This window comes from Ambystoma mexicanum, chromosome 3p (assembly GCF_040938575.1).
Source record: "Ambystoma mexicanum isolate Mex_15411 chromosome 3p, UKY_AmexF1_1, whole genome shotgun sequence".
NCBI classification, from domain to species: Eukaryota; Metazoa; Chordata; class Amphibia; order Caudata; family Ambystomatidae; genus Ambystoma; species Ambystoma mexicanum.
The window spans coordinates 677,113,686-677,136,826 of NC_090925.1; the positions used below are offsets into that span (position 1 = coordinate 677,113,686).

The window sequence follows — 23,141 nt, forward strand, 5'->3', positions numbered from 1 at the left end:
CAAGTTTCGGATTTTCGCGATCATTGATCCTGGTGAGGGGCTTTTTTGCAGAGATCTATGAGCCCTCTCCACTGAGAATCCTTGAGAGAGTTTTCTGGCCCCAATTTCTTGCTGTAACATGGTCTCCACGAATTCAGTCGAGTTTGATCCTTCCATATCTTCTGGAATTTCCTAGTATGCATATATTGTTGCGGCAGGCTCGCCCCTCCGCACCTTCTGATCGCACCTCGAGTCGTGCCACCTTCATCTCCAACTCTTGGACCCTAGCTTTCAGATCCTAGGTGGTCTCGACAGTGTCTTGCAGACCTGCTTCTGCCATGGTCACTCTCTCGGTCAAATTACAGGCATCTTGGTGCATTAATTGCATGTCTGATTTGACCTTGTCTATTTTGGTGTCCAATAAACGATCTGAGCGCTGTCATGGCCTATAGTACTTGTGTGTCCTTAGGATTGTCATCGGAGGTGGGTGATTCCTGTTGTGTGGTGGTCTCGTGTTGTGGTTGCTGTTTGGGCCTGGCCGCTGCGAAGGAATCCATTATCGATGACTTAGGTTTGTTCCTGGAGGGGGACATTCCTATTTGGATCTCTTGAGTCACTTCAATGGCGTCTGCGTGGTATATTGCTGTCGCAATGTATTACGTGGAGAGTTGTGCAACAGGCCCTCAATCCCGTGGAAGTGCGTGGTCGTCCAACTCAATACCGGCTGTGCCTACGGTGTGCCCCAGTGCTTTGGTGGAAATGTGAGCAAGGTGTCTGGGCACTTATGAGGCGATGATTGGCAGTCGCAGATGTAATTGAGTCGAGTGGATGGTCCAAATCGGTGGATTTAGGCGATGCAGGCATCTTGGACGCACCGCAGCAGCCAAGGTGGCTTGCCGACTGTTGGGCGGTGTGTGCCAATGTATTTAGTGGTGGCCCAGGGTGCTGCCAACCGCCTCAACCCCCCCAGGCATCTTCACCCTGTCGCCTGTGGCATCAGAGTGAGCCCTTGGCTCCGGGGTAGAGGTTCACTAGTCACCGGGGACGAAGGGCCACTCCCTATGGTATCCGCCACATGGGGCGCAGGATCAGGGAGGGGAGGTAGGTAGCCACCAGTGGGGGGGTGAACACCTGGAGCCCGGGGCACAAGATGATTCCATGAGGTGTTGGCAGGTTCTGGAGGCCCGTGTAGGTTGTGTCTGTATGAGCAGCCCCAGCGCTGCTGGCAGTCGAATATTTAAATGCCCTTGGGGTCCGGTGAGACTGGGGCTGGGTTCGCTGAGCACGAGAGGTCTGTCCACCAGGATCCAAGAACAGCCTAGGGGCAACCTGGAAAAATGGGGCGAGGAGTCATGAAGGGGCCACGCCATCAAATGTCAGGAGATGCAGCAAGGGCCCACGTACCTCAGTGCGAGCTCTGGCGTCCTGTTTTTCGGTGTTCCGTTTGGCTCTGAGTGCTCAGTGTGCGACCTGGCGCATGAAGACAACCGCGGGCTAGCATTTCGGTGCCAGGTCTTGCTGTCCGCTTGTCGCACCAAGGTAGGACGGTCGCGGGTGGATTCCTGCGTCGCACCACAGAGGGGGTACCAAGGGGGCCGGGATGCAGGGCGGCATAGATCAAGCCGAGGAGCTGAGGTATGGGGCAGAGTTCAGATCGTATCCCAGTGTGAGCATACGTGGGAAACTCCGTTCAGCACCCCGTCCTCCAAGGCCCGGTTAGTTTTGACAAGGCAGTCCATCTCTCAGCATTCTCGGGGCTCCGGCAGCGCCATCTTGTGAGACTCGAGGCGGTCTCGTAGAACTGTCGTTTCGGTAGGAAACCGAATCCGATTCACCTCCAAAGGCATTCCGGGTAGTGGGGAAGAGGTTCTCCTACCTGATGCTGCATTTAGTTGAAGAAAAATTCGATCTTGCCCTGCAAATATAGGATCAAATTAAGATCTCGGACGGGAGCTCAGCAGAGCAACCTCCTCACGCCATGCGCGCTAGCCACGCCCCCAATGCAGGGTCCTGTCCATAACCACTGTCATCGGCGTACCCGAGATGGACCATCTCTTCCAAGCCAAATCTTGGTGGAAAATTATGATATATTTTATTTATATCGCGCTCATACACAGGTGTTTCAGAGCGCGACCAAGCAAAGGGAGGGGAACATGGGAGAACAAAAATATGATCTTAATAGGCCCAGTGACATTAAGAACGTGCAAGTGCATGGGAAAGGGGGTTTGGGGGGAGTGCATGGAAGAGAAGAAATGGAACGAGAACAGAATAAATAATAAGTGGAATACATAAATAAATGCAGTGGAAATGGTAGTCCAGCCAGACAAGTGGCAAGTGCATGATTAGTAAGATAGAGTATATCTGATAAATGCATAAGGAGAGTGCGGGACTGTATGGGTACAGATCCAGATCCCAGTGCTGGAGGTGGCCCGGAGGCAGTGCAGGAGGGTGGCCAGGTGCACGGTGCCGAGAGAGAGAAACAGATGAGCAGGGGAAAGGAGGGGCAAAGGCAGAAGCGAAGAGGAAGTTCTTCAGGTGCTTCTGGAACTGGAGATGGTTCTCTATAAGTTTCAGGGTGGACGGGATGCTGTTCCAAAGAGAGGCCCCAGCCGATGACGGATCTGCCCCCGGCTCGTTTCTTTGAAAAAGACTGACCCTGAGGAAATTAGGAGTAGAGGAGCAAAGGGCTTGAGAAGGGAGGTATTTATGGAGAGATAGTTTAAGGGATTTCGGACCCATGCCCCAGAAAGCCTTGTGGACAATGCAGAGGGTTTTGATTGTAATCCTTACATCCACAGGGGAGCCAATGAAGGGGATTTCAGAGCTGGAGAGCTACGATCCCAGGGCTTGAGGCCGAGGCCAACTCTTGCAGTCCTGTTCTGGATTAGTTACATTTGACGAAGTAAAGTTTGCTAGGGGAGATGTAGGGGGTCCAACCAACAAGGGGGTCAAATCAAAAACAGACATTCACAGCATCCCCTTGCACGTTTCGTTCTAACTGGGCTCCCTCGGGGCCACAGCCAAGAACGGGGACTCAGCTAAACGGTTCGATGTAATAATGTCGCCACAAAAATCTCGGCGTGCAAAAATATCACCGAAAAATGGCAGTTTTTTGTGGCGACATTATTGCATGGAACATGCGGGGGACATCCCCGCAACCCCCAAATAAAAAAAAAAAAAAAAATTAAAAAAAAATAAATAAATACAAAAAACATTCTTTTTTTTTTTTTTGCCCCTGTCCCCATATATATGGTCACCCAAATAATATCGCCACGACATTTTCGCAGGGATATTATTTACGGCGACCATATATATGGTGATATTATTAACTGATTTCAGCTAAACAACCAACATTGAAGTCCCGGTAATGATAATGCCCCAGCCTTTGCCTCCCCAGTCAAGCATACAAAGTGTCATACACGTTGTTCATGAGGTTGGCCATTTTTGCCCCTCTGCCTCCCTAATGGCTCAGAAGGAAGTAGGGGAGTACGCAGATCTAACCCCAATACAAAGCCCCCCCTTTGGGGCGACCCAATAATGGGGGTTTGGGGGAGACGAAAGAACAAAGCGTAGCCTTCCAAGGAGAAGGGGTATGGGGGTGGTGAGCCATGTTTCTTGAAAACAAAAGATGTGCGCGGACAGATTCTTTTGCTCTCAAGGGATTTGCAAGAAATGAACGACGATGGCTCCAGGAGTTCCAAGAGAGTAGGGTCAGTGGTGCAGACTCATTTACCAGCAATCGGGCCAAAGTAAGGACACATCGCCAATCCCTGCTCATTCTACCCTTATGAGACGTGGGCCCCTGGTCAATCCCCTTAACCTGCGGCACAGCTAAACAGGGACCATAGGATCCACCATGTATCCCATGTTTTGAGGAAGCCTGACCAGCAGCTGGGAGATGAGAAAAAATGTCAAAGCCTACATCACGCTATAGTTTAGCCTTTTTGCACACAGTCGGCAATCAATGTGGAAGCAAATTTCGCGAGCGTCCATTTGGTAGCGCAGTGATAACGGTGGAAGCTCTAGCCTCACAATGTCTTCAGAGGCGAGTCCATAAAGATCAGGAATAAGCTGTAACAGCTGAAGCAACCAAGTTTGATTCAGGAAGGAACTAGCTGGCTGCTGAAGGCTCAAGTTCCACAATCTTAATACATTTAGAACGGGCCAGTTTCCTAGCGGGTTCCCAGTGTGTGCTCCCTTCGACTGAGGACCTGTTCCCTGTCTCCACACAGGATTGCCATGATGCCCGGAGTGGATTAGCTCTGTCCTCGACATTCCCCCCCCGCCACCTGGTTTGTAATTAGGCAGTGGGGTTTCCTGCCTAGGGGCCCTGATATTGTGGCCACTATGATGCACCTCTGTATTGTGGTATTGCGAAGCGACGCGCCTCAGGAAGAGGACTATAGGCAGCGATAGGGTCAGAAATGTGGGTTCTTTTATTCACAGGACCATGCAATGTCATTTGGCGAGTGGCTCCATCAGGGAGAGTGTTTACTGCCAAATAGTTTCCTGTTAAATGAGGCCACATCGGGGTCAGCGAGTTGTGTTGGAAACTCCACTGCTGCCCTATCCAGGGTCTCACTGTGGATTGGGGGAGACTTTGTTATGTGGCACAAAAAAGGAGAACTTGGTTTGCCAGACCTAGCTGTCACTGCCTTTTCCAGGTGGTTCTTTGGCTCCTGTACTTTATTGTATGATATGTCACTGATGGGAGAGGGCATGGTTTTGTCCATCTTAGGTTGTTCTTACACTAAGGCTCTGAGCCATCATTTGTTTAATCGAGGAGTTATCCTCAGCCAGCTTGGAACAAAGTAAAAATAGCGCATCGAGTTTAGCTAAAATCAAGTCCGAAGAGGACCCTGAGGTTTCCAGCACCTCCCCAGAAGAGCACTTAGGACTGAGTGAATTCAGAGTCCCACCCCAACCCCCCTTCCGTGTCTGAATAGTATGAGAATTCAGGTGAAACTAGTTGTTCCAGGTTGGGGGTTACAGAGAGATTAGAGATACCTGAATGTATTTGGCTGTAATCATTTGGAGATAAAGAAGTTATTTTCAAATTTAGACAATGCTTCAAGAAGTATTGGCTGTTGTCAATCAGAAAGGTGCTTTGTAAGAGGTTGACGTCACACTGCTGTTGTACTGATTTTGCACTCCGCTTTGTACAATTCGTAACCTTGGGGAGCGTTGTTCAGAAATATGTAGTCTTTCTTTTGCACAGAAGACATATATATGGAAAAAACAAGGAAAGGTGCGCACTCCAATTCTCTGCATAACCTTCCAGGCCACTGGTGTACTCCTCCGACCGGTTTCTGTGCCAATACACGTCATCAGGGAGGCTGAGTGGACTTGCAGCTCACCGCAGGTGCAGGTGATAAAAATCTGCTGCAAGGGCCACCCCCCCCCCATTTCTCCACTGTGGGATTGGGCGTGAGCGTTTTCTCTTCTGACCAGATGACTACATCTACCAGTATCCCTTGCAGCTGATTTTTATCACCTGCACCTGCAGTGAGCTGCAAGTCCACCCAGCCTCCCTGATGACGTGTATTGGCACAGAAACCGGTCGGAGGAGTACACCAGTGGCCTGGAAGGTTATGCAGAGAATTGGAGTGCGCACCTTTCCTTGTTTTTCTCTCTCTCTCTCTATATATATATATATATATATATTTTTTTTTTACCAGGTTTTGTTTTGGCAGTAGTTTGCTTGGCTGCTTTTTATTATGTTGAGCAAGCTGGAGCAGTGTGCCTACTTTGCAGCCCGAGTAACCGCCCTGCAGGGGGCAGGTTTAGGGGGTTGGCTTTTCCTATACTTAATCTTCCCACACCCCTAGTGATCGGCGAGGCATCGTCTCCAACAACCCTCGTTGAGTCCTGTCAGAGGGAGGTGGAAAAGGGGGTGGGGGGAGGTGGGAAGGAAGGAAGCGGGGAGCCGTTCATAGATGTAATCGCCCCAGACCGCAGAAAATAAGTCTCACCAGCCTCTTTCTCTATGAAGGGATGTATGATCTGCTGTGGTCCTCCATTGAGACTCCAGATCACGCCACAACTGCCAATAACTGCAGTGACTCTGCAGTAACTCTGCGGTAACCCCGCTGCGCTCCACGCAGTTCCGGGGTCTATGTAGCCCTCTCCTCCTCCAAAACGGTGTCCAGTGAGGAAAGACTCCTCCACACCGCACAGCATCCTCTGCTAACCACTGCAGTGACTCTGCCTATTTTGCAATAGGATTTCCTGCAAATGTGTGTAGTCTAGTTTAGCACTGCGGTCATAGAACACAGTCGTGCGGTTCCCTATATGCCGGGCATGGCAGTAATGAGGCTAGATTTACTACAGGGCAACTCGTACGTATGATATGTTTTATTTATATTGCGCTCATACACAAGTGTTTCAGAGCGTGAATTGGCCATATTCATTAGCATTCTTAGTTTGTAATTTAAGTAGAAAAATGTTGGGTTTTAGTTTTGAGTAACAATGTAGTAACTGAGTGCGGTACTGCTAGAACAAGGGATGTATTTTTGGTGCATTTACTGCAAGAGCACCCATGGCGACAGACCTCGGGTAGGGCGAGATCTAGCACTGAACAGTCCTGCACAATTGGGCAATGTTTGGCCCCCTGTTTGTGTTATCACGGTTTGTGCATAACCTTCCTTTTCGTGATAGTATACAATAGATTGGCTCCTGGATTATAAAAAGCCTAGAGGGGACATGGCCTGGAGCCGATGGCAGACAGAGGCTGAATAGCCGAGCTCCGGCCGAGACACTGTTTCTCGATCCTTTTTGCCGGCATAAGAAGTGCCTACGACCACGAAAAGCTGATGCAGAGGTGGGAGAAGCTGACCCTGACACAATCTGCTTGACCAGCCTGGAAATCGGACCCTCTAGTCGGCGAAATTGTCCTCAAATCATAATCCCTCCTCCGCTTCCATACGCATCCAAGATGGCGCCCCGCGCCACTTAGCGGAAACTCCGAGAAGGAAGCTGCTATCAAACGGCACCCGGGGATTAAGGTGGCCAGATCGAGCAGAGACAAAACGACAGAGCACGATCGCATGCAGGACATCGGAAGGGAGAGCCCTCACCCTGCTTCTCACCGCTGGGCGAGGCCCGCCACAGCGGCACCTGGACACCGCTCCTGTGGTACACTACGCGGGCTCAGCCGTCGCTGAGGACGGCCCGCTGAGGGCGCACATGACCACCGGAGGTTCCATCCCAGCGTCGCCCCGGGGCTCAAGACAGCGAGAACCAGCAGAAAGAGCGCGACTACGGCGCACCCAGATCTTCCTGCCCCGGCGAGTCGACGCTCAGAGGTAAGGGCAGCGACGGCGACATCACGGATATACGGCGGCACCTCTACCCCCCTGCAGATTCGGATTTATTGACTTTTGACACCTTGGGAACATCACTCATTACTCTACACACGGGGAGACGGCTGATACCCCCATCGGTAACTCATCTAAAGTGTCCCAGACCCCTAGATGGCCGCCAGGAACAAAGCGAAAGCAGCCACCATGGACTCATTTGTATCCGCCAAGTCAAAAACCCCTACACAGGCTCGCTCTTGTACCCCAGAGATTACCCACACGAAAGAGGGGGAAACCACAGATAACCACTCCCAAATACTGGAGGCTATTGCTTCATTGAGGACACACATAATCGACAAATTTAAAATGGACATTCAACTCATGCGTCAGGACGCCCGCAAATTAACTGAGAGGGTGACAAACACTGAGACTTCAATAGAAGAAACGGCTGGGGCCTTGAAGTCCAAGGTTGCAGACCTAGAGAAGAAAGTGGCTATCCTGGAGGAGAGGTCCGAGAAGGCCGAAGGTCGGGCTAGACTGGGCAACATTAGGATCCTAGGAGTACCAGAAGGAAACAAAGGCCCAAACGCTACAGCCTACGTAGAATCCTTGCTACAACAGGAGATTGGGGCCGGGAAACTGTCGCATTGTTTCGCGGTCGAAAGGGCCCACAGGTCCCTCCAGAAGCAGCCCCCACCTGGCTCATTTCCACGACCAATAATTGCTAAAATTCAAAACTTTCAGGATAGGGAAATTATCTTACGGCACTCCAGGGAAGAAGGCCCCATCGAACGTGGCGACTCTAAAATAACCATTTACCCTGATTACACTCAGAAAGTGCAGAGGGAGAGGAACTCTTTCGTCCCAGTAAAAGCAAGACTTTGACAACTAAACCTGAAATACAGGCTGCTCTATCCATTGCGCTTGAGTCATCTTCAAGGGGCGTGCCATATTCCTAGAAAACCCAACGGCCGCCAACATGTGGCTGGAAGATCACAACCTTGCAGATGGTAAAGATGCTCCCCAGATGGAAGATTGAGGCTCTCAGACCGTCGGCATATGACGCACGCTGCCATAAATGGCCACAGCAAGCACAAGCAACTGGACCTCGGAAGGTAATCCAACTAACAGTTAGCTACATAGAAACGGCCCTCGTTCGGCCTCTCTGCCAGACACTTGCCCTATCCCCTGCAGACAATCCGGGTCGGGTCAGCCACCTGCCCGACCCAGCTCGCGCCCGATACCCGGATGGGTCTAGACGGCTCGAGAGCGCCCAAGCACCACAACGAAGATGTAGTTGCAGGGCGCACCAGTTCGAGTTTTGTTAACAGTTTTGTTAGTTATACAGTCTTCATGCCACTACTGCTTAAGAAGCACAAGATGGGTGCATGCTACAAGTCGGGGGGCGAAGAACCCGATTACTCCCGTCAACAGTCTCATAACCTTGGATTGGCATTACTACAGGCTCCAGAGGAGGAGCTGCCTGCCCGGCTCGAAATATTGAATCGATGGCGTCACAACTCAAAGTGATGACATGGAACGTGAGAGGGATGAGCTCATACCTGAGACGAAACCGAATACAGTCCTATCTCCGCAGGAAAAAGGTTACGATTGCGATGTTGCAAGAGACGCACCTTACGGAAGACACCATGTCCAAATTAACAGATCGATGGGCTGGGACCGGGAGAGGATCCCCCTACTCTAAATACTCAAGGGGATGTTCACATGGGTGAACCCAAATGTGCCCTTCCAAATGCAAGGATTCGAGTCCGATAAAGAGGGAAGGTATGTAATAATGTGGGGCACTATCGAGCAGACTCCAATTTGCTTAGTCAATTCGTACTTCCCGCAACATGGAATACCATCACACCATAGAGCAATATGCTCACGAATGGCACACCACCGAAATAGGACCTTTATATGGGGGGGGACTTCAACTGTGTCATTGATGGCTCTATGGACAGGTCAGCGCCATGCGCTCTGATAGAAACGCTGCAACAACTCGACTTGGTGGATATTTGGAGGGAACAGCATCCTGCTGAAAAGATCTATTCTTACTATTCAGCCCCGCTTAAGATCCACACGAGAATCGACTATCTGTTCATCGACAGAGAACAAATACCATTGGCAGAAACCACGGCATATTTAGGAAGATCAATCTCAGACCACTCCCCACTGATCATGCAATGGCAATTAACGGGGCCTAGACCACCATTCCCCATGTGGAGGATGCCTACTGCGGCCCTCGCCGACCCGGAGTTCAGAGAGGACCTCGCTGAAAAACTAGAAGAACACATTGACATTAATAAAGGCTAAGTATCTACCTGGAGCACATTGTGGGAAGCCATGAAGGTGGTGGCTGTTAGGCAGAAACCTGTGCAGTTCCCTCTGGGACCACTGCAAAAAGTTTAAGACTACAGGAGTTTGCAGTAAACCCAATTGGTAGCAGTCTGCACCACCCAGATTTACCTGGTAGCTGTGGCTGAGCAGTCAGACTTCTCTCAAGACGAGTTAGGCAGTATATGGAGTATACAAGATAGGGCAATTTACACAGTAGAACAAGCAGACACGGATCAGAGCTTGGGTGTAAAGAAATATAATTATTTATTTAAAAACACATCTATGAAAAACACACTGGCACTAATATGGCAAACAACTTCAATCACAGTTACTATAAGTATATATCAATCCCATAACAATATTTCGACTTGTCTAGGTTCAAAGACACCACTTATTTGCAGACAGAGGTGAGTGCTTAACCTAGATGGCACTCTAGTATTCGTTAGAAAGGGAGAGAAAAAGGCAGGGTATGAAACCAACCCAGTACCAACACTTTTACGAAGCAAATGCAAGGCAAGCAAGGCAGGGTCTACTGTAGATCACAAAGTTCAGAGGCCAGGCCCACTCGGAGAGGCAAGGCGGTATGTCCCATAAATATCACAGTGGAAATGCACTTCAAGTCTTTGTAGCAAAATGTCACAGAAAGGTTCGACCAGTTTTAGAACAAAAGTTAAGGTCTGGAGGCGTCCCAGTGGAAAGGTAAGGATTTAAGACACCTCACGCTAACCGTCACAAGGGAAGCCAGGCGGACACAGTACCTCGAAAGTGAAGAGACCGCTCCGGCGGGGGCAGTTGTTCCTGGTGGTGGATGCAAGTCGGGGCTTTGCCAGAAGAAGAGATGATCTCGTCGTAGAGGAAAGTTGAAGATCGTTGCACCACCAAGGAAGAGACCAGCCGTGGAGTGCTCAGTCACAAGGCACCACCTTTTGGTCGCAGTACAGTGGTTAGTGGCTATCTGGTTGCCGGGGTGCTCAGCACGGGCAATTCGACCACTAGACGTCCTGGAAGCAAAGAAAAAGCAAGGGACCGGTTGTTCCCACCAGTCAAAGGGAAGAAGACTCTCCAGCAGAGAGATCTCCTCTGTCGTTGGGAAGTGGTGAGTCGATTCAGCAGGGCTCCACCGGTGGTGTTGTCGTTGCAGGTCGGCTCAGCTTCTCCCTCGTCGGATTCTTAGGTCCTGTGGCGACTTCTGAAGTTCCAGTCCCCAAAGCCCTGCTTTTATGCAGAAAACCCCCATTCATTCAGCCTAGCTGTCAATCAAACATGCTAAGTGGTGAGCGGGGCGGCTCACCACTTGGGCCAATCACACCAGAGTGCGACTTGAGTTGGCAAGGCAACTCAGTCCAGGGTGCCTAAACCCCCTCCCACACTCTGTGGTACCACAACAGAATGGCACCACTCTGGAGGGCTTCTGTGCTGAAGCCCGCCAAAAGTGGAACAAAGGGCTCAACCTTTGGTTTGGAGTTACAGAGGCGAACACATACGCCATTTTAAAAACCGAGTTCTTGCAGAAAATACCAACCGGTGAATTCATTTTAATTTAATAAACCGGCGGTATGACCGAGGCTACATAGAAAAAGTATTAGCCTCGACCAATGGGAAAATCCCATAGGAATATATTTGCGGTCGAATATAAAAAGTAGTATCCACTGCCACCAGCCAAAACTCGACGAGGGGGGACGGGACAGTGCCCCCTCGAACAACAGACCCAGGGGTAATCGAATTACCCCTACCAGTAAGTCCACAATAGGATGGTTTGTGCTGGTTCTGTTAGTAAATTTAGGTCTAGTAAAGCCAATGGTGACTTTACATGCCCTGGGAGACAGTAGTCAGTGCCAGGGTATGGAGTCTATGATGGGGGTCACCTAGGACACCCCAGTGTTACGGCACGGAGGGTGCTGTTTAACACAGATGGCAAAACACATGAGACCCTACGGAGTAAAAGACCCCATAGCCCATAGAACACATTAACATTCAAAGAAATGCCACAAATCATGTTCAAGAGTGGGTGAAAAAGAGTCTCTCTCTTGGCAGGATGGGAAAAACAAACTCCAGAAATCCAGCAAAGCTGCTGCGGGACTCACTAGGTTAGGAAATTCAGCCTAAACAGAGAATTCTCCCTAACAGTGGCTAGAGGAGAAATAATATCAAAAGCTGGAGGCACTCGCAGGCAATTGAGGACTGAACTCGAAGCACAAGAGGAAAAGATCTCCCGTCTAGAATCCACCTCAGCCATTACTCCAGAGGTCAAAATGAAGTTGAAGGAAGCCCGCGAGAAATGCCAATCTTCCTGGGACAGATTAGAGAAGTTTGACTTCGCAACATACACTACCAGGTCTCGCAAGGAGTCCGACAAACCCGGCAGACTGCTGGCCTGGCTGTGTAAGCGTGAACGCCCCAGGCACCTCCCAACGGAGATACTGGACGAAAACGGGATACGTCACAAGACACAATTAGAAATTAATGAAGCGTTGGCCAAATTCTACTCCAGATTGTACTCCCATGACACACAAATAGTCAGATGAAATTAAAGAAACACTGGATGAGATAGGCCTCCCCAAAATATCCAGCGAACGGAGAGCGGCACTGGAGATGGAAATAACAGCAGAAGACGTGACGGGAGCAATCAGATCGCTGGCCACCTGTAAGGCTCCCGGAAGTGACGGCCTCCCGTCTGAATTTTACAAAACATACGAATCCACCCTCACCCCCAATCCTCCACGAGGTCTACCTAGAGGCCTACGAAAACGGGGTTTTACCTAACACTATGAAAGAGACAATAATTAGTCCCATGCTCAAACCAAACAAACCACCCACTGACTGACTCTTATCGCCCTCTGGCCATGTTAAATTATGACAGCAAGATTCTCACCACTGTTCTGGCCAGCAGACTCGCTAGGGTGGTAGGGTCCCTAATCCACGAAGACCAGAATGGTATTGCTCCAGGACGTAATACCACAGCCAACCTGAGAAGGCTTCAACACATTATGGCCGAAACCTATGAGAATGAAGAAGACCTAGCAGTACTATCATTCGATGCCATCAAGGCCTTTGATTCTATCTTCTGGGAGTGGCTCGTCGAGGTGCTGAGAGGGTTCGGGTTTGGCGAGAGCTTAGTCAGATGGATCACAGTACTCTATAATTCTCCTGTGACAAGAGTTAAAACCGGCAGAACAGTGTCTGAATCCTGGAAAATAGAAAGGGGCACCAGACAAGGGTGCCCACTGTCGCCCATGCTATACATATTGGGCCTGGAGCCGATTGCCTTATATTTTAGCAAACAGTTCTTTGACGCTGGCATCAAAGTGGGCAACGAACATAACATAATATCCCTATACGCGGACAATGTCCTTTTATACTTGAAAGATCCCCAGGTCAATGCACCAATCACATTGGATGTACTAGACAACTATGCGAAATACTCTGGGATCAAATTCAGTAGACTGAAATCCTCTGCCTTTCCCTTGGCTAGCCTGAGAGGCCCAGAAGAAACTGATCTCCCGGACATTGGGATAAAGTGGCAACTTGACACGTTTCGGTACCTAGGAATTAATGTGAGCCACACCCCGATGCTCACACACGAGCACAACACGGAAGTGGCAATAACCAGCCTTCGCAGATCCATGAAATTTTGGTCTAGACTCCCACTTGCAATGGTAGGCAGAGCAGCAATCGTTAAGATGATAATCCTCCCCCGATTTCTGTATTTCTTCGTCAACATATGCCACTACGTCAGACCGCCCTTCTTTAACAAATTGGAGGCACTTATCAAGGACTTCCTATGGGGACCTACCAGGCATAAATTTACTTTGGCTACCCTATCCCTCCCATACAAGGAAGGGGGAATACAACTCCCAGACCTTCAGTTGTATTATCTTGAGGCACAGCTTAGCCACGTGACGAAGTGGCTCTCAGACGATCCATCAGCCGAGCTGGGACTATTGCGACAATCTCCCTCCAGAATATTCCCCAAGGAAACTCTTTGGAACCCTCTACGACAATCCCCAGATGCCCCCCTGATCGACGAACTTGGTAGGCAGATTTGGACCAGAACCTGCTACATCAGGCAGGTGAAACACCCTTACTCTCCAGACAACCCCATTCTGGTTGACGTGTGCAGAACAGAATCGGATCTCTCCACAGCTAGGAGGTGGGAGGGCTCCGGAATTTACACATGGGGGGGGGGGGGGGGATATGTTTGAGGAGGGCGAATTCAGGGATTTTGAGTCACTGCAGGCTAATGAAGGGCTAACAAGCGGCCAGTTTCTCTGGTATCACCGGCTCAAACAAACCGCCAAGAAGATCTGGTGCAGCTGGCCGGAGGAACCCACCCCAGACCCACTGTTACAGGAGATGCACGACCTCGCGGATGGCTGGAAACTGGTCTCTCGACTCTATAAGAGGCTCATCGACAAACCCAACCCCAAAAGTGACACTGAAGGCGAAATGGGAAACGGACCTCGAAAATATGCTTACAGACAAGGAATGGGAAAGAACGTTACTATATCCCAAGAAGGTGTCGAAACTCCAGATTCGGTCAGATACAACTAAACGTCCTATATCGGACTTATGACCCCACACAGGGTGGCCTCCTTCAACAAACAAGGCTCCCCGGCTTGCCCATGGTGTGGGAACGACAAAGCTGATCTGATCCACATGTTCTGGACTTGTACCAGGACAATGGCGCTGTGGTCCAAAGTTAAACAGACCTGCACAGATGCCGGGATAAGCAGATATGAATGGACACCCGGGGAATGCTTATTAGGGGTCTACCCCAGACCAAACAAATGCAAGCATGTTGTTAAGTTGATGGACATTGCATGTATCCTTGCAAAGAGAACTATAGCCATGGCATGGAAGACACCATGGGGCCCTAGACATGAACGCTGGATGAAAGAACTAGAGAGATGGACTGCAGCCGAAACCAGAGCCTGGCAAGATGGAATCCTCTCTAGCGGAGACATTGCGAGTGGCACTCTTTGAAGGCCCTCCTGAGAGATCTACACTTCAGTGCAGACCATAAACCCCCCCTGATAAACCCCACCACTTTGCCATAACTGATCCCTCGCACTCGCCTGGATATGGTGATCTTCTTGACCGAGATCCCTCCCACTTCCTGTGATATCGGAACCCCTATTTGCAGCCATGCCCACCTAAGTAAGAGGAACTGTTTTGCATGAAGACTGTTGTTTGTTTATTGTTTTAGTTAATGTTCTTGTATTTGTATGCATCCAATACAAATGCCAATAAAATACGTTTTTAAAAAAAGCCTAGAGAAGGCGAGCTTGCTTATGCTTTCTTTAACTCATTGTATGCCCTTTCTGCTTCTTTAGTACAGATTAAAAGGTTCTTGAGTGTTTTAATGGGTCATCTCTTGTAATGGCTTTAGTATCAGTGTTTAGCCCAATATTCAGTGGTGCCAATGCCCAGTTGTCCATAAAATGTTATAATTTCACTGATAGTCACTGGTTTCAGTAAATTCAAAATTGTTTAAATCCTAAATTATGTAAGGTTTCTACATCCTGCCAACACGCCATGTTTCAGGCAATGTGCTTTCTCCTTAATCTGCTGCAATTTTGATTTGGAAGCTTTGTTAACCTTTTCTGCTAGAGTGGCTAACAGTACTAAAGTGTCTTGTTTCCATGCTTTATATGAAGGCGATGTGACCTACAATTCATCTACATGCTGTACTAATGTTGATCTTCCACCCGTTCCCCCCCTTCCTGGGACTGTAATGCCCTCCAGATCTTTCTTTAGAGCTTTTGAAAAGTGGGGTGGACTGTTTCAGTAGCCCTGAGGTGTTGGCTTTGACTCTCCCTCAGTGGTCGGCGGCAGCGATGCTCCTCGACTTTTTTTAAAGTTACGTTTTACTGTTCCTCTACTTTTATTTTAAAAGCAAACCATTCTAGAATGGCTCTGTTTTTAAAATAAAAGGGCAGGAAGAAGTTGAAACTTGCACTTCAGTGCACCTCACTGAACATTCCCTTAAACAGCAGGCCCATGTGTTTTGGGGGTTTGTATTGTGTGATGCAATGGCATTTGGGAGTAGAGGTGGCAGGCCAGTAGGTAATATAGTTCCACTACTTCTTTTGGTACACTTTGGCAACTGCACTGCCCCCTATAAACTGGTGGGCCTGACTTGTTCCGAGTCCTGTATCACCAAGATCATATTCCTGTAGCTCAGAAGAGTTGTAGTTCTGTAACTGGCATGCTAGTTGCTTGCTGACTATAACGGACTTGCTGGACCCTGTAAGGAACACATGGTGGCAATTGTAAGACAGACACAACTGACCACAGTTCGAGGGTGTTTATTATAAACATTCCCAACAGTGTGATAAACGACTATCTAAACCTAAATCTACAGATGGGAGAAAGCTACGACCATCAAATAATAATAATAATAATAATAATAATAATAATAATAATGCAGTTCTAGTGGAGTCTTGTCAAATCAAAAGGGGCCTATACTAAAAAAACTATTGGCAATCTTTACCACTAATTTACAAATAATCTGGGGTAATGTTCACGAAAAAGAAAAGTGTTCACAAAATGGTATGTCTGCTGGATGCTCAGCCTCACTTCGCTACGTTTTCAGCACGGGGCAAGGCGTGTCACTCGAGCAAAGCACACACTATGGCTTCTGCGGCACGAGGGTTCAGCTCAGTTTCCACAGTTCAAGACCTTCTGTGTTCAAGCCTCTTTACTTCTTGCAAGTCTCTTGACTCAGAGGGTCTGGTGCACAACACAATAAGTAAACGTTATTTCCCCTTTAGTATTTCACATGTACACGGTTCGAGTGTTCACCCTGGATCCCCTTCCGCCAGGCTCAGATCCTTTCAAGGCAAAAAACGTTTAACTCAAAATGTTCAGGTTGGATCCCCCACTGCCAGGCTTAGATCCTGCTAAATTAGTCTTCCCTCAGCTGGGCTTGAACAAATGGTGATGTACTTCGAACTATCGAAGACTCAATCTCAATCTTCCTTTTCTTACACTCGGCATCAGTTGGATACCAAACAGAGACTTTTGAATGAGCGCCCACATGGCGCTGGACCACTCTGTAGATGGTATCTTGGTTTGACCTCCCAATGTACAATTACTCATGTTTAGTTTCCAATTATATTTGCGTCGCTAATCGCCAACGCCTTTCACACAGTTCCCTTTATACAAAGTTGCTGCTTGCAACCTTGATTGAAAACACAAGCTGGTTTGGTATCAGTCTCTCCGACTGACATCTTTGCTGTCTTTTCTGACGCTGCTTTGTTGTAGGAGCCAAGGACAGTATAACAGTGGCAATCACTCCTCCCCGCTTGAGTTGTCGTCGTGGGAGAACCCTGGTACCTCTGACACACTGCACAGGTTTGCTCAGCCTTCGTTCCTGGTTTTCAGTTTCTTACGTTCCAAGGTTCACAAAAGTAACGGTCTTTAGAGTCCAAGGGTAGTTCCCTCCTTGTGACCCTCTATGGTCTCGCCGTCTGTCTCCTTGTATTAAACTGCCATCTTGGAAATGGTGTCTCCTCGTGTGTTTTGTCTCGCTCAGAGTCTGCTTTCCTGCTCCGCCTTTTATCTGTGCGGGGAAAAGTGATGGAAGTCAAGTGTGTGTAATGATCCTAATTGCCTGACCTTGCCTGACGATGTTTGGACAAGTCAGGTATACAGCTCTGCTGTTAGTCTGTCGCTCATGATGGGCTGTCCGTGAGAAAGTGTTTGTGTCGGGAAAGGGGCGGGTTTGAGTTCCCAGGTATTCTTCGTGGTAGGATGGGGAAAAAGGTGTTAAAGGGAAGGGGATAAACCGCGTCTCAACCACCGATATCCTATTTCCACTCCCCGAAAACCCCTGGATGACAGATCCCCAGGGACTAGCGGGTGAGACCACTTCATGTTTCTAAAACCCAGAGTCTTTTTTTTTTTTTTCTTTTCATCCTTGTGTTTGCTGTCGCTTTGGTGTCACACTCGCACTGACTGGGACTTTCTGGTGATCCTCCATATTCAGCGCCAATGGAAAAAATTGTTTAATAGCATGGGCTGTATCAGTCGTAGCTATGTGTATAGACATTAACCCTCCACTAGATAACGCGTTTCGGCTCACACAAAGCCTTTATCAAATCAGGGCTACGTTGGTTCAGACAAACATAATATTGTATTGGAGTATTACCATTCATACAACAATTCAATGTCACATATACCATGTAAAAAATGTAATTTGCAAAAACATGTGTGCCAATAATTTAGACAGAGAAACAGGGGTTGGTGAAGGGGAGGATAGAATGGGTTCAGAGAAACATCAAAATAATGCCATAAAATCGACATACACAATCAAGCAAAAAATGTCAGTATATCAATCAAATCAAAACAAATAAAGAAACAGGAATATTGGAAAGCAAACAAGTAGGGGGAAAGAAGATAGAAAAATACCCATTAGTTCGGTCATAACAAAAATAGGAAAATCTTTTCCTCCTGATAGAAGGCCTGAAAAGCACATTTTAAAAATCTGCTTACCCAAATTTAGTGTGCTAGTCCTTATGAATGTTGTCCGATATGCAATAATAGGGACAAATCCCAAAGACAGAGAGTCTACAATTAAAGAGTTAAAATAACCCCAAGTTAGTCAAACAATATAATTAACAATTGGTCACTCATAGTAATAGTGAGGAAACCTATAACAATTGTGGAGTAGGAACCTATACCGGTCCTGGTCAACGTATCCTCTCTTTGTGGGGTAACTGCTAATTATGTTCCGGTAGTCATGGCATTCCTGCCCCAATCCTTATCAATATAAATACTCTCTGAGAATGTGCGAAATATATAGTGTAAGATTATTGTGGAAATAAAATACAATACGTGCTGACGTATCTTTAGATTGCGCTCGAAATACAAATTGTGTACCAGATACAACTACTCGCATCTACGTGTGTGCGAAGTAAATAATGTAAAATTATTGCAAAAATATATAATAAGTGCTGGCGTGTCTTTTGAATGCGCTTGTGATGCCAGATAAACAAGGCATTCCTGCCCAGATCCTTTACAAATAAAACGCTTACTAAAGTGTGCCAAATGAGAACGGCTAAGAAGAAAGGCCATATTAGTGCTCAGTGATTGCTAGCGCATTGTATTGAGAACGTTCGTATTAGGAAAGTAAGAACTGGTAGTTGACTTACTTTACCCCTCCGGTTACACTCGCGTCGGCTGCTCAATAGGCAAAGGCAGCCGGCGCCATTTTGAATTAAGTTAAAATAGCGTTCGAAAAGCCATGGCAACGCGTCTACTCGTTGCCATGGGAGCCTCTCTGGTGTCAGCGTCGGCTGCTCAATAGGCAACGCAGCCGGCGCCGAAGAATAAAGCGGCCACTAATGCCGCCATGATGGAAAGTTAAAGTGCCGGTCAGATAAGAGACAGCCTTGCGCTATACCACTGTGCTTGCGGAGCTCTGTTTGCACAATATTTATGAGGGGCTGCCACCACGACCCCCATCATCATAAGTATTAAATTGGCAATTAGCCTGAATTACGGCTCGGAAATCACCTCAGATTAATTACTTCTGTTATAAATTAGATCCCATGAGTGCTATGTAACGTCAATGTGTTGGTGACAACCAAGTTACTGAAAGTCCAATTAATGTTTGTGTGCTGAACCCCACATCAGTTGTAATGTTAGGCTGGAAAATAGCCCAACCCTACACAATATCCCTGTAGGTGGCCGGTGCCCATAGGTTACTAGGTATTCCACAAAAATCACAAAGAGGTACATGTTAACTGCACAGAATGTGCATGCATTTCATCAGTATATAAGTTGTAATAGGTGGAAACATTTAACCAGTCATTTGTGCATTGACAAAGATATATACATTCTATAGGAATGACGCCATCTCCTTATCATTGTTGAGACCAGTGACAGTGGAATTAAAATAGCATATAGTGCGTGCTTCTGACTGCCTCAAAGCCTTCAGTCTATCTCCTCCTCGTTTGCTCAGTGTGACTTGCTTGAAGCCTATAAATCTAATGTTTGCTTTATTGTGCATCTGATGACAGCTTTGCCAGTGTTCTGTTAAGGGCAAGGAATTATCTTGACTGCCAATTTTTGTCAGGTGTTCCTGAATGCGTACTCTTAGTTCACTTTTGGTGCTGCCAATATAAATCTTATTACAGACACAAATAATACAATAGACGACAAATTTAGTCCTGCAGTTGATCCCTTGGCGGATTACCCATTGTTTGCCATGTATATCTGTAAATTCAGTCGTCTGTTGATAGGCATATTTTCATTGCGTGCACATGCCACATTTTCTGAATCCACTTGAGTTGCTGGATAGCCAGGTCGTACGGTTCATTTGCTCCATATCTGGTAGTAGTGATGGGCTAAGCATGGTCTTGAGAGTTCCAGCTCTCTTAAAGATCATACGAGGTCTCTCCTCTATAACTTCGGTGATGTGGTCGTCAAGTTTCAACAGATACCAATGTTTGTCCAATATACGTTGAATCTGCTGGTGGTCCCTGCAGTATTGCGTTATGAAGCAACATATTCCTAACAATGCCCCTGATAAATCCAGTTTGTGCATGATTAACTGTTCTCCATGGCACTGTATGTTCCAGCCTCCCTGCAAGCATTCATCTCAGATTTAAGTCTGTATTTAAGGAGAGACGGGATAATAGTGGAGTATTCATAGTCCTTCTTTCCTGGTTCAGGGAGTTGCATGATGAAGTTATATCCATACTTTTACATTGTTTACCTGTCTCTGTATTGTCACTGTAAAGTGTACATAATATTGGAACAAAAAAGTACTTTTATTGGACATGCAATTAAAATTGCAAACTATCAATTGCTAGCTGCTTGAGTAACCTTGAGTAGTGTATAAACAGGAAGCGGTCTCAATTAAACATTGCAGAGGATTTTAGTGTTTTCTTATTGATTTTGTTTAACATCATTCAACAGCATGATCTGCACATTACTTATGTAATGGGAATACAATTCCCATCTAATCTGTAATACTCATTGTCTCCCCCTTAAGAAGCTTCCTCTTGCTCTGTAGATATCTGAGCATGCCATTTGCTTTTAACCTTCTTATTTCCAATGTTATTGGTCCTCCTAATCTGCTACGCACTGATGGTACGGCTGATCTTTGTCAGAAGGAACGGGCACTCTAGAGTGGTCATACGCTCAGCAGTAGCAGCATATGTTTCTCAGGTCTGTGCATGTTTTATAACAAGGTGTGCTATAGTGTCACTTGCTATTCCAGATCATTTTGTGTCTTTGACAAGCAGTTCTTGTGCTGTGCTCTTTTTCGGTGGTGACACTAACCCCTTCTAACTCCTCTTGTGCAGAACCGTCAGCGGCCGCCTGTACCCATCTCTGACCGGCGGCTGAACATGGTGGCTACCACTATAGAGGAAGAATTCTCTCAAGGCACGCTGCAGTTCCTTATGGATTTTGTGACTCCCCAGCATTACCCCCCAAAGGAATATGTGTCGCATGTTGTCCGGAAGATTCTGCTGTCCAGCAAGGACATAGACATGGACATGCTCATGGAGGCATACGATGTGCTGATGAAAATTCAACAGTAGGTAGATGACTTGACCCTCCACACCCCACCCCCATTCTAGGCTGATGCATTTTACCAAATGCTGCCTTGTGTGTTAGAAGTCCAGATGGTTTACCTAAGTGCACTTTAAATTGGAGGGAACTGAGGCAGCCTTTCCAGTGTGGGCAAGATTAAGCTTTGGCATGTGAATGCAAGAAAGAACAAGCCCTTTGTGATCTGGCAGATTGAGCCCTGGGAGGAGCAGGCTAGATACTGCCCCCGCCATGTAGGACAGAAGGTACACTGGGTGATGGGAGGAGGTAATATCTTTCACTGTAAGAGGAGAATGAGCCACCCCTTCGAGTTCAGATGCTAATCAAGGAAGGATACTGCTTCCTCTGGTTTGGAACAGACCATGATCTGAGGGAGTCTGAGATGGAGAATGCCTCCTTCACTGCATGGCAGGAGTAACTCCGGTCATAGATGCAGTCTGAGCCATTGAGAAAGAGCAATCCTTTCAGGTTGGAGGCAACCACTTAAAGTGAAGAGTGGCAGGCAGACAGACCTATCCCACTGTACTAAATCTGGAAATGGGGCCAAAATGTCTAAAGCCTATGGGTTACTAGTTTGGATTGAAGGGTAAACAATACATTAATGTGCCCTTATACATTCTAATGGTTAAAAAGAACATTTCTAATTTCAGGTTTCATCCAGCATCACTCTACACATTGAGCTGGGACTGGGACCTGCTGACTAAGGTTATGGAGAAAAAGGTAGGTAATCCTCTTTAGCACCTTAGTCTGGTATAACCCACTACTCAAGGCACATCTCTGAGCAACACATCACATTTTCCTTTTCTGTATACATATTGGTCATTCAGCTTTTCCTGGTACACCCAAATTGACCAGCTCTTGATGTTGAATTCTCTTTTGTCAAGTCTTTTGCTACACTTTAATCTCCTATCAGGTGAGTGTAATTTTTTCATGTTGAGCAGCATTTGTAATGTGTGAACCTTACCGTTTTCATGATCGGCCGCTGTTTAGATGGATGAGGTAGTTATCTGCCAGTGCATGATTGTTAGGCCGAATTTTCAATGATTGTTGAAGGCTTGGAAAGCCTGTAGTGTTAGACAAGGTTATTACCAGGTTAGACATGACTCCCACAATAAGTGTGACTGAGCAACGAAACCTCCCTCTTGTGAGAGGAGATGGGTGGTACTAAGATATGGTTAGTCGCACAGGAACGCATATTAGAGGTAATTCTACACACTATATTGACTGAACTATGCTATTATGCGATTTTGGAGGTAGGTATTAAGAGGTAAACACAAGTAATATATACATTGCAAAGTGTCTCAGAAGAGACACAAACGCAATCGGTAGCACACACCTTTCAGAGTTTAGAAAAATACATGGGCTATTTTAGATACTTTACAAAGGCTAAAAGGGCTAAAACTAAAAATAGAAGAACGTAGTTTAAAAATTGTAACCATGCCCATGAAATGATCAAACCACTGTAAAAAGTTTAAAAGTGTATACATGAAGTTCAACTGATAGTCTGCAGGCAGCTCCCGGTTAGAATGAAAAGTAAGGTACATCTTACCAGCATTTCACAAATGCTTCGGGTGACTTTGTGTGGGCTCTTTGAGGAGCCCACTTATGACGGCAGAGCAGCCATTTTTGCCATACCCTGTAGCACAAACACAAAGAGACCACAAACAAAATATGTTTCCAGTAAAAGGTTTAAAATGTGGCAGTCCCCTTGAAGATCTTTTTTTTTAAAAAAAATTGTGTTTATTTATTTTTTCACATTGCAATTCTTGAAGTCTTGAAGGAGTAAGTGTCTGCCAACGAAGTAAAAAGGCTGCATAATGGTGAAGCTAAAATTAAAATACATTGCAGCTGCCAGTCTTCTCCCAACATACTTTAAATGTGGGAACTCGATTAGTGGCAAAATGGGGTAATTTTAGAGAACCTGTGCACAGGCAGTCATGTGATCTACGAAGGGACGGC

General features: G+C 47.1%; 1 protein-coding gene across 3 annotated transcripts in view; it reads left to right on the top strand.

The window, feature by feature from the left end:
* Positions 1-23,141, top strand: part of SIMC1 (SUMO interacting motifs containing 1) — a 614,032-nt gene that overhangs the window by 102,689 nt on the left and 488,202 nt on the right. For all 3 annotated transcript variants that reach the window (XM_069651451.1, XM_069651448.1, XM_069651450.1), the window contains exons 3-4: positions 20,933-21,168; positions 21,833-21,902. In XM_069651451.1, coding sequence (XP_069507552.1) covers positions 20,933-21,168; positions 21,833-21,902 — 306 coding nt within the window. The remainder of the gene's footprint in view (positions 1-20,932; positions 21,169-21,832; positions 21,903-23,141) is intronic.